Raw genomic sequence first — 18270 nt, forward strand, 5'->3', positions numbered from 1 at the left:
CAGTAATATACTTTAGGTCGAATTGCCACAAGATCTCCACTAGGGTTGTCAATATGTATTCGACTATATGATTAACCAATAAGCCTAGGCTTATTGGTTAATCTTGTTGACTAAATGCATTCCCCCTGAGGATCTGGCTTTAAGCAGGCTCCCCATGAGCACCGGATCCACCTGCCTCGACCCCCCCAAAGCCTGCACTGCTGCCTCAGACATGCAGAGGATGAGGGGGGAAGGCTGGAGCTGATATGTGCAAAGAGCCAACTTTGAAGCCAGCTCCCCACACGTATCAGTGCCACAGACCCCGTCCACTTGCTACCTCTAGAGGTGGGGTGGGGGGGAGGCATGAGTTGGTGACGGAGGATGCAACTCATACTTATTGAAACAGTAGTTTTTTTAAAAACTTTGTGTTGTCCATTTTCACACAGCAAGTCTTAGAGTAGCACCCATCCTTGATAAATTAAAAATGGGGAAAATTTATTGGGGGACTCTAAGTTGTCAGCCCCACAGAGCTCTCAGTTTGCAACCTCCATCTAATCACCTTGCACCCCATGATAAGTCACAACCCCCAGTCTGAGAATTTCCAGCACTAAAATTGGCTAATATTTAGGTAATACAAATATATAAAAATAAAATAATGTAGGGCTGCTGCAAACCATTCCAAAAACAGAAACCAGTAGGATCAAAGGAAGACGACTAGTGGACAGAGGAGCAGCAGCAACTCCAAGACTGCTATTTAGAGGCTTTGGGTGAATATCAAACTAAATTTTTCACCTGAAAGTCTTCTGATCAGAACTGAGAACAGCACGCAAGCTATTTGGAATTTTTTAGTGAGGTTCGTTCAAGTTATCATATCGGCTAAAAATAAAATATTACTTTAAAACAGCGTTTTGATTAACACACAAACCAACAGTGTCTTCTAATAGGACTTCTTCTCAGGACATTTTGAACCCAATGTTATTTCAAACGGTGGAGAGATTAAGTCTCAAAAATTGGGGACAATGTTGGCAATGCCAATTTAACCTCATATGACCCCTTGAGGTTTAATTTTACATTCAGTATGAAAACTGAAACAGTATTCAGTATCATAGCATACATTATCAACTTCATTTAAAGCACAGCTCACATGTTAAAACTAATAATTTCTGAAATGAGGTAGGGGCTGTGGATTAAAATGATGAATAGAAATACAGAGCACACAATCACTAACCATTCAAAACACTGTCAATGTTGAAAGTCACTTACTTTGACATGGCTCTGAGCTCCCAAGTTGTAGATTTCAGTGGGTTTCACTTCATTGATTATTTTCACCAGGCAAGTACTGTCAGTGAGATCACCATAGTGCAGCTTCATATCTTCAGATTTCAAGAATACATAGTTAGACTAATAAATGTAATAAAATCTAGTTCTCAAAACTCTACAGTATCCTTAAAACTCTCTCTCTCTCTCTCTCTCTCTCTCTCTCTCTCTCTCTCTCTCGAAATTAAAATAAAAATGTCTCGATAATTATTTTTAAAAGGTATATTCTTCCTTACCAGAAGTTTTACAAGTGGCAATATTTATGATACTTGCTTTATTTGTTGCACTTCATTCAACTAGGATGTTTAAACTCAAGTGGGCAGCTTCACTTAAGGTATGTCTAGACTATATGCCTCTGCCGACAGAGGCATGTAAATTAGACTACCCAACACAATCAATGAAGTGGGGATTTAAATATTCCCCGCTTCATTAAAATAAAAATGGCCACCATGCTGTCAGCACAGCACGGCAGTAAAGATGCGATCGGTCGACAGGGAACGTCTTTGTTGACTGCTCCCTTTTGCCTCGTGAAATGAGGTTTACGAGAGCGGTCGACAAAAGCGTTCCCTGTAGACCGATCTGCCAAAGTCAGAGCTGAATTAAAATTCAAGGGTTTCTGTACCAAGTTCTAACTACTCAGATCAGAGTGTTCAAGCTAAATGAGGCTAATACAGAGGGCTCTAAGTACCCAGGGCTTAGCTTTTTGGAACATAGGTATGAATATAGCAGTATCTCTCAACTTTTTTTAAATAAAGGACCCCCTTTTAAAAAAAATTGTAAGTACCCCCAGCACCTACAGTTTTTAGACACTTTTTTTTCTACCATTGACACACATTTGTTTAAACAACTTAATCGTAGCCAGGCAGACATGAAATTTTTGGGTGTAAAATTGTAAAGCAGAATAGCAAAATAATGTAACAACTCCACAGTTGTGTAACAAATATGTAACAATCCAACTGCTAAGTACTGTAACCCAATGAAAGCAGATGCAACATCCAATGTATCACCATGTATAATGTATGTAAGATACAGGACTGATGTTATTCTAAGTCTGTATATGTCAATTCACCCATTCACAATGCATGTAAACTTGAATATGGAAAATTCTGCAATATCTCAAAATGGAGTCTGAAACTCCATTTTGAAAACCACAAAACTATCTTTGGGCATCCATTTGAGGTTTGAATTCTATCACGTCCACAGGTAGCAGTTAGAGTTTAAAAATACCAACTCACTTACCTGTTGTAATTTGAATGAGCTATGAATATTCATTAGCATCCTACAACAACCAATTAAATTCAAACCACGCTATAAGAGCATCTCTGTTAACCCATCATTTCAAACTTAGAACACTCATGAATATGCATGAACCCAGACTATTTAAGTCTCTGCCGCACAGCAGTTGCTGCTGCGTCGGGTTATTGTTCCGTCGGGATAGGTTCTAGGCTAGGTTAGAGAGAGAGAGAGAGAGAGAGAGAGAGAGAGAGAGAGAGAGAGAGAGTCATCCTTGTCCTAGGTGTATGATAGAGGTCCTGTAAAGATATTCTTCTAGAGAAGCTAGCGGAAGGCTATGCTACCTCTATTTTATATAATATAGTATTTTCTTGAGTCAGGCTGGCGGCAGGCCAGACCTCCTCAAATAGATTAGTTAGGTTAGTTAGTTTAGTATTTTAGTTAGATTAGTTCTCGTCATCGAGTCTGTACGTCAGGCTGCGTCGGACCACGCATGTCGGCCGTCGTCGTGTCTGTTCGTCGGGCACGTCGGGATTAGTTTAAGGTTTTATTTTTAGGATAGGATTAGAGTGGATAGAACAGAGTCATCAATCGCCTGATCCGGCTGCACCGAAGCGCAGAGAAGAGGCAGCGAGGACCAGAGGGCTTCACAGAAGGTGAACCGACCATCTTCGTCCTCCATCCGTGCTTCGAGGGATCTCCTGGGCTGTTCCTCTCCCGCGGCTTTAATTAGCCAACGGATTGTAGGTCGCCTAGCGTCGAGATCAGCCGACAAGGGACGCCTAGCTGTCCTCCCTAAAGGCTTTCAATTAGCCCGAAGGTTGTAGGTCGCTAGCAACTCATCAATCGTCTCCGTCGCCGTAGACTCTGTGTAGGTATAGGGGCCTGGAGGGACTTCCCCTCCTGGTCCATATAGTGTAAAAAGGGGACTGCCCCCTCATCTGTTCCTTCAAGGCACTGTTTGTTAAAGTTGTTAAATAATATAGTCTTGTGGTTTTCACTGAAAATTCGGTCTTAAGTTTTCATTTTATACGCGCCTAACATCCCTGAGAAATTATATAGTCTCCGGTAATTAGATATGGAGTGAGAGTCGCACCTAAGATACCATCCCTAGCGGATGAGACCAGGGTACGGTTACAAAGTATCCATCTGGAGTAGCTAGTCTACATGACACTTCTCCATCTGTTCAAAGATTACTGTAACAAAATGTACAAAGATAATAAATCACTGTAAAACTTAACACAAAAATTCAGTGTTCTCCAAACATCAGTTGTGTTGACATACCCCCCACACTTCTCTCAAGTACCCCTAAGGGTAGTCGTACCACAGGTTGAGAGAGACTGGAATGTAACAGCCCATCTAGTTCAGGTCTTTGTTCAGACCTCAATTCCAGGTATCAAACATGTAAATGAAACCAAATTCTGCAGCTTCTCTTTTAAGCTGTTTTTTTTAATTGCTTTGTAATAATACAATCACTTTCAGATCCATTAGTGAGTGCAAGTTGAAATGTTCCCAAACAGGTTTCCGTGTGTTACCATTTCAAATATCTGTGTCCATTAATCCTATATCGCAGAGACTATCCAATTTGGCCAATATACCAGCTTCAAAGAAAAGCTGCAGAGCTTAGCTTCATTTACAAGTTTGACACCTGGAATCGAGGTCTGAACAAAGACCTGAACTAGATGGGCCACTCACTATATTTCACACCCTAATCACATAAAAAGGTAAGCACCAGATAATTACAGCCCATTCTATTAGCCTCATTTAGCATTGGCGGTCTAACTGACAATATTTTTCCCCTCCCTTTCTCTGCTATTTGTACCCTGGACCCCTTACTCCATTCAAATGAAGAAGTGGGATGTGCCCATGAAAGCTCATGATACCATCTACATTTTTTATTAGTCTCCAAGGTGCTGCAGGACTATTTGTTGTTTTTTTAATTTTTTTCAGTTACAGACTAACACAGCTACCCCTCTGATACTCAGACCAGGCCACTAGAGTACACTGCTCTCTCCTTCTCTCTCAGCTATTTATGACAATTATTTTTTCACTCTCCCCAAACACTGTACTTATATATAATGCTTCTGGAAATGTACCTACCATTTTATAAACAGTGCAATTAAAGAGGAGCACCTCCACTGATGCCTGTTGATTACTCTGCATGGGCACTTATGCCAATGGCTTATATCAGAATATGAAAAGAACAAAACATACTGTCATCTATTACTAATTTGTATGAAGGATGTAGGTCAAAAATAATATCCTGCTAAGTTCTGTTCACGGGCAGCTGACAACAAAGCTAACCAAAGCCATCTATAGGCTCGGGGGACAGATAGCTCAGTGGTTTGAGCTTTGGCCTGCTAAACCCAGGGTTAAGAGTTCAATCCTTGTGGAGACCATTTAGGGATCTGGGGCAAAAATTTATCAGGGATAGTACTTGGTCTTGTTGTGAAGGCAGGGGACTGGACTCAATGACCTTTCAAGGTCCCTTCCAGTTCATTCATTAATTATTTATTTAGACAGCTTGTTACTGATAGAAGCTGAGCCTTGGAAAAACTATTATTCTTTGAAAACATAATATACAAACTATTCTATTGTCCACTAGTACCCATGGCCAATTTCCCTTCTGCAATGGATTTCACATTGACAACGAGTATTAGATACAGAACTGAGTCAGAGAGAAAGAGGGTTTTGTATTAAACAAACAAACAAGACTGCATAGTACAAGATGCTGAGATCAAGTCAGTTTGCCTTCTTAGGAATGCTAATATCACAAACTTTTCGCAGGCTGAAAATTTAGATACTACTACAATAAGACTCAGCACTACTGACCTGAAAGCTTTAGGTTCTAAACTTAGTGAATTAACACTAAGACCACATCAATACAAACAAGATGATCAACGTTTCAGTAGTCAACCTTCTGTCACTTGATTTAGTGGGTCTAGTAAAGACCAGATAAATCAAATGCTGAGAGTGCCCCCACCGATCATGGTATGCCTTGCTGTTGCAAGGAGCAAGGGAAGTCAATGGAAGAGTTTCGCTCATCAACCTCCTGCAGTGGGAAGGGTGCCAAAGTTTGGTTTAAGGTACGTCGACTCCAGCTACGTTATTTTTATAGCTGGAACTGCCCTTGCAGTATAGACCTGGCCAAAGGAAAAAGTAATTTAAAAAACCCTTCACAATAGGCAATGCTTCATAACATTACTGACAAAAATCTCAACTGTGCTTAGATATATTTGTCATGAAGCTGTTTTTTATTCTTTTCTGATTTACTTACTTACTGCCCGTTACGCCAATGGCGCATAGGGCAGCAACAAAGTCCTTCCACTTCTGTCGGTCACAGGCCAAAGCGCCTATTGTTCCCCAAGTGTGATGATGGTCTTTTAATTCTTGTTCTACCGTTCGGCGCCAGGTTGTTTTTGGTCTTCCTCTCTTTCTCTTCCCATCTGGTTTCCAGTGGAGTGCAATTTTCGTAATAGAGCCGTCCTCTCTTCGTAACACATGGCCTATCCATCGCCAGCGTCTTTTCATAATTATAGTGGCCATGTCTTCTTGTTTACACTGAGACAGTAGATCTTTGTTGGAAATTTTATTTGGCCAAAATATCCTGATTATTCTTCTAAGATTTCTGATTTGGTTAGTTTCTAATTAATATGTGAAAAAGGAGGTATCAGCATAAGCCAGCGTCTGTCAACATCAATATACAAAAGCTTTTCAACTTTGTTCTTGTTCTCAAACTACTTTCTGCAGAGAATTCACTCTCATAATGCATTTTATTCATCATGATGAATATATTTTAATATTTCTAATGTCAAAAATAGCATAAATACGTAGAAGCGGCGAGGAGTCATGTGGCACCTTATAGACTAACTGAAGTGTTGGAGCTTATACAATACCTCCATTTTAAAAGAAAGACATTTTGTTACCAGTAGTCATGGACTGATTTGTTTGTTTTAATCTGCTAAAGCAAGACCCTAGACATTCTGGTAAACAGATTTTTTTGATGCTTTTGGTCTCCAAAGTTTGTTGAATGGAACTGCAAACTGAATGGTTCTGTTTCTTTGTTTCTGAGAGGTCACACGGGAGTATAGAGGCTCTTCCCTGAAGAATCTCTCCTGGTAGGTCCCATAGGTGTCTAATTCTGTCATTCCTTCTGTTCAATGCAAGTAGAAAATCATTAAGGGAAGATCGTGAGATGGTATGGGATTCAGAGACTTCATGTATGTGAATCATACTCAAGCTGTGACTGTCAGAATCAACTAGTCATAGAAGAGACTCAGACCATGTCTACACTAAGGGCTCATCTAGACTACGCTAGAGTGTTGAAAGATGATATGCAAATTCCATCGGAATTTGCATATCTTCTTCCAATCTCACTTTCAAAAGTGGAGCTTTCAAAAGTGAAAGTAGTTTAGTTACAGCTTTTTCGACAAACCTCCCCCCTTTGTCAAATAGCCGCTCTTCCGCAAAAAAATGAGGTTTACATGGCTTTTTGACAAGAAGGGGTTCGCCAAAAAAGCCACATCTAAACTACTGTCACTTTTGAAAGCTCTGCTTTCAAAAGTGAGATCAGAAGAAGATATGCAAATTCCCTCCCCCTTCCCCCTCCCCCGACACTCTAGCGTAGTCTAGATGAGCCCTAAGAGGTAAGGTCAAATTTATGAAGGTTGACTTTTAGCACCCAATTTTCTAAAGTTGAAGGTGCATATCCCCACTGCGTGCAAGAGTTCAACGTATTTTGAAGTAGTGCATCTCCAGTAGGATGGCTACCATCACCTTTGAGAGTGATGCACTGTGAGTAGCTATCCCACAAAGCCTGCACCCATTTGCATCCTGGGTTGTGTGCTGAGTGTATGCTGAGAACAAAACTGTGCAACAGGCAGTTCTGGATACATGTCATCAGCATCCCATAATGTACTTGTTCCCTCCTCCATCACTTGAGAGCAATGGTAGTCTTTGGTACCTTTTCCCCTTGGTTATTTGCACAGATGCCATAGCAGCGTAAGCCATGAGCACACTTTTCTGTGAAGCACTTGAGTTGAACTGGCAAATGCTGCCAGCATTCAATCCTCTGGACACAGTGGCACACAGGATCTGGTGACATCAGACAAGTACAGTCTGTTGGGACTACATTGTGATGCAGCCATGGGACGATCTGTAGAGGCTACGAAACTTTGTATGCGTGAGGCCACTTACATGGAAGTTTGCAAATTGCTTTCCTGAAGCACAAGAATATAAGAACGAGACCTGCTCTGAAAGTGGAGATGTGTGTGGAAATTGCCCTCTGGAAGCTTAAAATGCCAGACAACTACCAGTCAGTTGTAAATCAACTGAGTGGGGAAATCTATAGCGGAGGCTGCTGTGATCCAAGCTGTCAAGGCAATCAATACACGTCTGCTACAAAGCATAGTGACTCTGGGAAACTTGGAGGACAGTAAAGGTCTTTGCCATGCTGGGTTTCCCCAGCTGTGGAGGGACATCCATCCCCATCTTGGCACCTAATCACCATGCCAAGGAGAACATAAACCCCAAGGAATACTTCTCAAAAGTGCTGGAGGGGCTGGTGGATCACAGGACCATTTCACTGACATCAGCGTGGGATGGTGGTAAAAGGTGCATGATGCGCGCATCTTTAGGAACTCCTGCCTCTTCGTCAATCTGCAAGCTGAAACTTTCTTCCCAAACTAGAAGATTATCATTGAAGACACAGAAATGCCATTAATGATCCTTGGTGACCCAGCTTACTCCTTGCTCCCATGGCTCATGAAACCATATCCGGGTAGCCTGGACCACAGTAAAGGAGCAGTTCAATTCCAGGCTGAGCAAGTGCAGAATGGTGGCAGAATGTTTTTGGGGTGTTTAAAGCAAAGGTGGAGAACCGTTTTTGGGTGGGGGCCACTGACGCACAGAAAAATCGGTCAGGGGCTGCACACAAACTAGAAAAAAATCCCATCTCTGACGTGGCCAATGACTGAGGAGAAAGACACTCCCCACATTCCCCTTCCACACCAGGGGCCCAGCATAGTAGATTTTTTTGTGCTCCCACCCCACAGTGGGGCAGTGGCAGGGCTGGAGCACCAGCGTGGGCTCCCCAATGCTGGGGGAGGCCCGGACTCAGTCAAGCCGGGGGGCATGAGGCTCCCCACCCCTGGTTTAAAGGGAAGGTTCCACAGTCTATTGACTAGGCCAGATCTCAGCAAATGAAACATTCCCATTGTGGTGACAGCCTGCTGCGTGCTCCATAATATTTGTGAGAGCAAGGAGGAAAGTTATTTGCCAGAGTGTGGGGGTAGGGGGACGAAGGGTGCCCAATGCCTAGGCAGGGATTTTGACCAGGCAGTCACTAAGGCAATAAGACGACCACAGCAAGCAGCAGTGCAATTCAAAGAGGCTTTGAAAGACAGTTTTGAGAGCCATCCATATTACTCTTAACAAGGTGGCCCTGCATTAAGTGTGCTTGCCTTTAACCACCTCCTCACCCTTCACCAGAAGAAGGAAAGAAACTGTTGTTCAGAAAAAATGTGTTTTTATTTACCCTGAACACTGCAGGGAAAGAAAAAGAGGGGGAAGGAGGAAGGTGATCACAATTGTGAGGACAGCCTTTTGCTTTGCAGTGCATCCCTAGAGGTTGAGCGTGAGGCTGTCCTTGGCTCACCCTTCTGCCCCAACCGTTGCATTCTAGGGCCCCTGGGAGAGGAGGCTATGTAAGGCGGTGAGGCAGAAATGTTGGTCCAGAAGGGCTGGAGGAGATGCCTATACATGTAGGTGTCTGGAAAGTTACCATGCGGTCCATCATGTCCACCATGATCAACAAGACTCTCTCCTGGTTCCTCACTTCCAGTTATCTGCACACTTTCCCATCTTCATGTTTCACACACATCTCCTCCAGCACCATATTACTCCCTCGCTTAAGTGTTCCCTGTCCAAGTGGGCAGATTGCATTTGCTCCTTGAACACATCATCCCTATTTTTGCCTGTGGATTTGGACAGTTAATGGGTTCAGTAGCATGCGCAGTAGGCTCACAGCTGTTCCCACTGTAACAGAAAATGAAGGGCAGACTTTTCAGGAGATACATTGTAGAGTGTAAAAACTAATCTGTTACAATAAAAGGAAGGTCTGTCTAAAGAAAATAGGGATGAGTTACATACATCCACAGTCATGCTTTTAAGTGGCCATTATGCAGCAGGTACACTTCAGAGTTCTTAGGGGAACAGCTGGACTCAGTCTGGTGGTAAGCAGGCATGGTAAGAGACAGGCTGAGGCACAAGATCTGTGGGAGGGAAGGATGGAGGGGTTTGGGTGTGGTGGCAGGCAGGGGCTCATATGGCCCTTTTGTGCTCAACACCCCCAATTTGCTGGGAGAGAGTGACAGGGGTAGATGCTGACAGTGTGGCCAGAAATGTGGACCTTATTTTGCAATGCTTTGTGCTGCAATTATGTCAGACCACTTACTGCTGGCTTGGCATGGAAAGACGTCCTACCGTGGAGGATGGAATAAGGCAGCCCTCCCCAGAAACCATGTGAAAAGTATTGACGAGTTCCTCTCTGAAAGCTTTATGGAGATGTGCATGGAGAATTCCTGTTCAGCCTCCAGACACAAACTGTTCTGGGGAGCCCCCACTGCGTAGGTAGAGTGGCCCCCACAGATCACACCCAATTGCCTTAACCCGCTTATAGCATGATAGAAAATATGAACTTTCCAGAAGTGCCCTCCCCATGATCAGTGCCTGACTGTCAAACGTCCTGGGAGGAAGGGAATGCCTCCAAGAGGATAAAAAGTTCTTGGTTCTCTGTGACATCAATTGACTTGCTCACTTACTGACCATTCTTCTCTTCCTCATCCACGCTGTCCTCCATGCTGCTGCCTGAGGTGGTCAGAATGACTTGGAGTAATCCATGGACTGGCTAGAGAAGCTGATCAGGTCCCTCCCAATGACTGCATGCAGAGTTTGTGACAATGCTCCAGACTGTTTGCCTCCTTTGTGTTTTGGTACGACTGCCTCAGATCCTTTATTTTCCACTCGGCACTGCTGGGCATCTCTGGTGTATCCCCTCTCCTTTGCCATTTTGGCAGAGATAGCTGTGCTCCTTTTGCTGGTCTGCAGTTCTGCGAGAACAGATTCCTCACCCCACACAGCAATGAGACCCAGCATTTTTTGCATGCTCCATGCTGGTGGTTGTCTGGGAACTCATGGTCAGCTGTACCACCTGCTCAGAGGGCTGTTCACCTTGCTGGCCACACAGGAAATGAAATTCATATTTTCCCGGGCTTTTCCTGTTCACCTGGAGAGCAGTAGAGTTGAAAGTTGTGGCCAGAGTGTTCACTGCAGGGCACTGTGGGACACCTCGAGCAGCCAAGAACTGGCACTCAGAATATGCCTACAGACCCCAGGCAGGAGCAAAGCCTGGGCTCAGTTCAGACTTAGTAGGGCTAAAGCACATTGGGCCCAGCCAAGAGGGCCTCTGAACCACTACAATCTGGTGTCCAGCAAGAGGGATGCATGTGTTACTTATGTGTGTGACACTGTTATTCATGTGGAGTCACAGATAACTGGCTTTTATCCTTTCCCCTAATGTTGCTAGGAGACACTGGAATCCAAATTTGAGGAAAAGAAAGAGGTAGTTCTGTGCCTCACCAACATATGTATAATCATAAAATATCCCATTCTTCCCTTGACAGTTTAATAGTCAAAAAAGAAGGACTAAAAAAAGAGCAAAAGTAGCAAACTTTTTTTTGCACTAGGCCCACGGCCATTCTCACAAACGATTTTGTTAAAAGATTCTATTCCAATGCACCAAATGCAATTCGATTATTCCATTATATCTTAATTTACTCACTGTGTAACTTGGAAGAGCAGTTCAAATTCTACTATATTTTTATCCGCTACTATGATCAAGCTATGGTGTAGAAATGGGGTTAGCTGCAAGCCCTGGTGTAGGGTTAGTTAGCTTGCCTTAAAAAAAAAAAGACCCCGAAGGCAATAAAAAGGTAGAATGATATTCCATACAAAGTTGTATACAAGATAATCTTGCATTTTATTATGTAACTAAAAGATAGTTACCCTCAAAATGTGTTTTTACTCTAGTGCCACTTAATCTTGCTAGACTCCTACAATTCTCTTAACCTTACACAGCTTTTTGCACAGCTAGGCATTCACTTACATATTTACTGCATCACCAAAACTTGCACTGAGCACAAGATGCCTTCCCATCCCCTTTTCTATGAATTACTTGAAATGTCTTCATATTTTTTCCAGACAATATGTAACTATAAGATTTTATATCATATTTTAATCTGAAAACTGCTTTCATTTCTTAATGGGACAGAAGCTTTCAATAGGAAGACAGACAATAGGAATGGTTGGCTGATGAACAACAATTTTAACAACAGCTCCCAAATCTCCACAGAGAAGAGACAAATTTCCAAGAACTATAGGCAGTATGCTTTAAGATTTGTGGTCTCTGTAGTGACTACTGCTATAGTGAACTAGCCACACTCTACCATCCAAATAGCCACATATGACTAGTGGCTAGCATGTTGGACACCACATCTTAGATAAAAATAATTGGTACACCACTGATAGGAGAAGATATATTACGAAAAAATGTATTTCATGAAAAGTAACTATACAGAGAAATCTTACTTCCTTCAGTGTGAGCCTGTCGATTCTTGTAGAGATGCTCAATCCGTCCAGTGTTGAAAGAACTAGATCGGCGAACAATTCCATGCACCTGTAATTTAAATGAGAACAGAAGGGTAGAAAAAAATATGAGATTGTATTCAATCAGTGAACTTTGATTTCGATTGTTAACATAAATAATTGCATAATTAAGAGAAACTAAGATAGCTCTAGCCATCCCTATCCAAACAGACAAGTGGAAAATCTTGTAACAGATACCCTTGAGTCCTAAATCGAACACAAAGCCTGTAACAGTATCAGTGACAGCCTAAGTTTCTCAGGGTATGTCTACACAATTTTTATTTTGGGAGAAGAATGCAAGTAGCGCTGCTCATTTGCATACTCCCTCCGGGTTTTTTTGGGAAGACGCTCTTCCGGAATTTACCTGCATCTACACACGGTCAAATTTCAAAATAAACCCCTATTTCGAAAGACCCCTATAAACCTCACTGTAGAAGCAATATGTGCCTGCCTGATATTAAAGAAAAGCCAGTTTATGTATGACACACTAGAGAAATTGTTCAAAAACTGATCCCATTTCTTCTTTATGTAAAGATAGCCTCCTCATTGGTGGCAAGGTTTATGTCAGTTTAGCTCATCAAGTGCTGCTTGTATAAATGAAAGCTACAACTTTAACACCTGACTTTTTCCAGATATTTCAGAAGTTTTTCCAATCAAAATTTTAGGCAACTTCTTTGCTTGTGTTGGGCCATCACCCATACACAGAATAGCTTGCAACCAAGAGCACTGAACCACCCGAACAAAACTTCTGGATGGCATGCAGGAGTCCCATATTTTGTTGTCTAAAATAAAAACAAATGGACTAAACTATACCCTAAGAAGTAGACTGTATAATCTAGCCCAGGGGTGGCCAACCCGAGAAAAAAGAAAAAAATTGCAGCTCCTGATGTAACCGGGACAGAACCACTCAAGTCGTCTGTTCTCAGTCGGGCCGCTATGATCCTTATGCATGCTCATGGCCCACTTCATGCCACTCACAGCCCCCAGAACACTGTGTCATATCCTGCAAGTGCAGGACAGGTCGCACACAGCGTCCCAGCCTGCACGTGCTATCAGCTGGCCACTGCGTGCAGGCAGCGGTTTGGGACCCAGGCATAAGGTTGGGGGGCAGGGAGAGATGCCTGGCTCTGGAGAAGGGGAGGGGAGATCAGGAGCAGGGGGAGAAGGGGCAGTGCACATGGCATCCCAGATGCGGCGTAGAGGCTCTGGCTCCGGGACCCGAGCATAAGGTTGGAGGGGGAGGGGGTTTGGGTTACAGCAGGGAGGGGAGGTGTCTGGCTCTGGGGAAGGAAAGGGGGATTGGGTTGCACACGGTGTCCTGGCCATCTCATGCTCAAGGCTGGCTGCTCAGCGCACGTGCCCCAATGCCTGGAGGGAGACGCGCAGCTGTATCTGCAGTGGTGTCGGCTCCGGGACACGAGAATTAGGTTAGGTTAGCGGGGGGGGGGGGGGAGGATTGGGTTCGGGGTGTTTGCCTGGCTTTGGGGAAGGGGAGGGAGACTGGGTTAGAGCAGGCTGCTCTTCCCCTCCCCTAAACAGCTGGCGCGCTTCCTGAAATGCTGGATCTGTCACACCACTGGAGACTTTTCCCCCTGCTGCCTGCCTGCGCGGAGGTGATGGGAGATAGTAGGAATCCTGGGACCCCCTCCCCCTCAATCTTATGCTCGGGTACTGGAGGCAGAGCTGCTGCGCTGCATCCAGGATGCCATGTGCACCGCCTCCCCTCCCCCTGCTCCTGATCTCCCCTCCCATTCTCCAGAGCCAGGCATCTCTCCCCCCCAACCTGAAGTAAACACAACATTGCTGCTCTTATTAAATTATTATTAAATCGAAGATGCTGACTTTATTATGTTGATCTTGTCTTCTTGTTATTATATCATCTTTAAACTTAGCTAAAATGTCCAACATAACTATATAATCAACATTACCAGTAGACTCGTTTCCTATTTCAAAGTTGGTGCGTTGTTTTAGATAGGAAACAAGTCAAAGTATTACTACAACATGATACTGGTAATATGAGTAAAAATCAAATTGCGTAACACACGGACACATATGCCCATGGAAGGGTGCGTGGTAGGGAAAAACTTGTACAACCCGCGGGCTATATTCACTAATTAATGGTAGTCAGGTCCTGAGGATGTCCGACCAGGGCAGTCCAACACGTATAAGGAAGGAGTGTGGATATGAGCAACACATCTCAAAGAGTAAGTTACGAGAGGTAGGTAACAGTTTTCTCATCAAGTGCTTGCTCATGTCCATTCCATGGCAGGTGACTCACAAGCAGTGCTTCTGGAGGTGAGCAGGAGTTCGTGTACGTGTTGCTTTTAACACCCTTCTGTCAAAACTAGCATCATCTGGGGCTCGCTGGGGGATGGCATAGGCAAAGGCTCACATCACAGCCCTGCAGATGTCCTGGATCAGAACATGTTGCAGAAAACTACCAATAATGCTTGCACTCACTTTGAATGAGCTGTTGCTAACAACAGAAGCATAGGTGACTCGTGGTAGCACCCAGGAAGTGCACTGCCCCAACGTGCCCCTGCCAAAACTTTGATTGCTAAATGAGGTTCTCTTTCTGCCTGTTCCTCTGTGTTGCCTTCCCTGAACCTTCTCCCTTTGCAGGCACTAGTCACCTATGAGCAGAAGCGTGGCCTCTGCTCACATCAGGAACACATGCAGGAGATGATCCAGGATACAATTATTTGAGATGACACCTAGAGACCCTTCATTCTCCCACAATGAAATGAAAACACAATGAAAAGTGGAGCAGACCTGCAGATGGGCTTGGTTAGATCAAGGTAGAAAGAAAGGCATGTCAGACATCCAAAGTACGCAGATGCCTCTCCTCACTGGAAGTATTTGGCTTTGGTAAGAAGACTGGCAGGAAGATGTCCTGATTGACATGAAACTACTTTGGGCTGGAAGGTGCTAAAGAGAAAGATCTACAATTGGTATGTTTTCTTAAAAGCCCTAACTGTCTGACCACAGAGTCACCTCTGAGCTTGGCTAAGGGGAGTACCTAGACATCATGACGGGTTTCCTCCTGGAGTGCACCTGTGGACACATAGGCACTGCTAGCATTGAAGACTTCTCTCATCTAATAGGGGAGAACGGCACCATAAGGTGCATCAATTTTTTTTCCTGCCTCAAAGGGTTCTGGTGTCAATGGAGGCTCCAGTGGGCCTGGGGAATGCTGTGGCTATGGATTCAACTGCCCTTCATGGATAGGAGTGGACACATGCCTAATTGGAGAGTTTGAGGAGTGGCCCTCATGGGGTGGCATGTCTCTTGATTTAGAGAAAGTCTGTCCCTCTAGTTTCTTACTCTTTTGAAGGTAAGACTGGTGCCTCTCTGATGTCCCCCTCACAGAGCCATGGCTGTGCCTGCAAGAGTCTCTCAAGTACCAACGAGTATGGGCACCAATGAGGTGGTGCTAGGCACTGGGTCTTCCGGTTGCGGGTGAGATTGTGGGGACAGAGCCAACTCCATAGGGACAACCATCAATTGCTGGGTCCTCTCCTTCAGAGTGCTAGGGCAAAACTTTTAGATGCAGCAACAGTCCCTTTGGTGACCCTCACCCAGGTACCACAGAGAGGAGGAGTAAGTTACTTACTACACTCCAATCTAAACCACTGTAAAGAACCCAGAATGCCTAGAACCTCAAGGTTTAAATATGCAGTATGAGCCTGACATGGATTAGCAAGGTTTTTACTGCTTAGTGCAATTTCCAAATTAAAAGTTACTTCTATGAGTAGGTTTTTTTCTTTGCATTACATCATCAATTATTCCCTAATTCTTTTGGCTTGCACAGGTTGCTGCTTATCTAACTTAGCGGGAAGCATGCAAAGCAAATATACCCAGAGGAGCAGAGGGAATCCACCAGTGGACGCTACATGATAAATAGTACAATAAGCTGGCATGATTACAGGCTATGCTGCACATTCTTCACTGGAGTTTTGATTTGTTATCTAGGACTGAGTGGAAAACATACGCAAAGGAGGACAGCAGCAAAGGAAGCTAGAGGTTGCTGTATCCAAGTATTTCCATCAGCCTGCAGTCGGTCATTGAGTTACTCACCTCATAGCCCTTTTCCAGCAGGAATTCAGCCAAGTACGAGCCATCCTGAGAAAAGAAAGATAGGAAAATGTTAGAATCCCAGTGACTGAGCTTGGAAGATTTAGACTCATCATGGTTTTTAAAATATTTTGAATCTGTATTGACTGGATACCAGCATACACTTCATTTGTTAAAGTTTAACAAGCAGTACAGTTCAACAGAACACACCAGCAGTAATTTAGAAACAGTCTTCCATTCTCTTGAAACCTTGCATCCAGCTCCTATTTTTAAATACCTAGAGGAGAGGGAGGAATTTTGCTATGAACATCAGATTTCAGAGCTCACGAGGAGAAAGAAAATGAAAAAGCTGAGAACCAATAGAGAGAATACTGACAGAAGACAATGCACATTTTTACCAATTGGCCTCTATCTTAAGCACCGCTGATCATTCCATATAGCAGTGGTTCCCAACCTGCGGTCCGTGGACCTCTGGTGATTTGCAATGGTACTGTAGGGGGGTCTGCAGAAAATTAGTAAAGAAAAAGTAAAATAAGGATCCGTCCCACCATGGGACTGGGACTTTCTCACCCAGGGCTCCCTGTTTGTGACTGGCCACACATATGCTGCCTCCCACTTCCAGCTGCACTGCCATTTAAGCTCCAGCCCTCTCCCCCCTCCCAGTCCTGCAGTGGGCCCAATCCTTACTTCCCCCCCCCCCTTTTTTTTTTTTTAAAACTCCCCAAGGTTCCATGTCCAGCCAAGGGCAGAGTGCTAGGGCAGGAGCTGCCTTTGGCCATGACAGCCCCCTCGCCATATCCTCCATGGATAGGCAGGGGACGGAGGGGACAGGAGCTGAGGAAGCAACGTAGGCCAAGGGACGTGCTGGCCGCCATTTCCCACCACTCTCCGGTGGGGAGGGGAGGTCCGTAAAATTTTCAACAGACTGAAAAGGGGTCTGTATGCTCAAAAAGGTTGGGAGCCACTGCCATAGATAGTATTAATGCTTCCACGTGTGACACAGCATGAACTAAGCCTTTAATTTTACTTCACTGGTTTGGTTTCTCAAAATATATGTACTAAAACTTCTATTCCAGTTTACAAACAGGAATGTAAAAACTATTCATAGTTTTCATGTTGCTGGGTTTTTCCTGATTTTGCTTTTTGGAGACAAGGGGGTAATTTAATCTTGTTCATTAGCACTGATGGGATTACCACTAACTATAAATCACTATTTTACACTTTATAACTGTACGATACCCGATATCATTCCCATCATTGCAAAATGACTCCACGTATGCAATATAAAAGCTACAAAACACATACAGAAAATTGGGCATCCATTCCCAGCAAATTTCCCTTTTTCCCATTTTTTTTCTTACATGAATTACTTGTTTAGAGATAACCCCAATCATGCAAAAATTAATGCAGGTACTTAACACAACATAAACCAGTTGCTCTACTGAAGTCAATTAACCTGCTGTAGAGACTCCAAAAAGTCAATGGGACTACACGCTCACAAAATTTGCAATGTGCATGTCTTTGCAGGGTCAGGTCAAAGACACTATCTACAGTAAAGTGAACACACACATTCATTTAGTTCCATTTTAAAAACATTTTCAGCCTCACAAATTGTGCTACTTGATCTTTCATTTAGTGACAGCGTGGGGGAGGAGAAAATAGTAAAGTAAGCCTTGTTGCTTAATTTGGAATTTGAGATGAACTAGAAGGCTTTAAAATGACAGGGTTGCCAGTAGGGAATGTTTACTATATTGATGCTGAAGTTGTGCATAAATCCATGCAAAATGACAGGGTGTGGTAAACAAGGGACACATTTTGTGGTTAAATTAAAACTCCAGCAGCTTTTCTTATGACTGACCTAAATATTCAGCTGTATAGTTTTTTATAAACTAGTATGGCGAGAAAAGAAAAAATAAAGACTCTTGGCATATACATATTTCTTCTACTACACACAGGATATACATG

General features: G+C 43.6%; 1 protein-coding gene across 2 annotated transcripts in view; it reads right to left on the reverse strand.

Moving 5' to 3' along the window:
* The window catches only part of GMDS (GDP-mannose 4,6-dehydratase), a 539856-nt gene that overhangs the window by 427827 nt on the left and 93759 nt on the right, over nucleotides 1–18270 (reverse strand). For both annotated transcript variants that reach the window (XM_075921351.1, XM_075921350.1), the window contains exons 2-4: nucleotides 16309–16353; nucleotides 12175–12262; nucleotides 1243–1352 (exon numbers count right to left, since the gene is read on the reverse strand). In XM_075921351.1, coding sequence (XP_075777466.1) covers nucleotides 1243–1352; nucleotides 12175–12262; nucleotides 16309–16353 — 243 coding nt within the window. The remainder of the gene's footprint in view (nucleotides 1–1242; nucleotides 1353–12174; nucleotides 12263–16308; nucleotides 16354–18270) is intronic.

Source organism: Pelodiscus sinensis, chromosome 2 (assembly GCF_049634645.1).
Source record: "Pelodiscus sinensis isolate JC-2024 chromosome 2, ASM4963464v1, whole genome shotgun sequence".
NCBI lineage: Eukaryota > Metazoa > Chordata > Testudines > Trionychidae > Pelodiscus > Pelodiscus sinensis.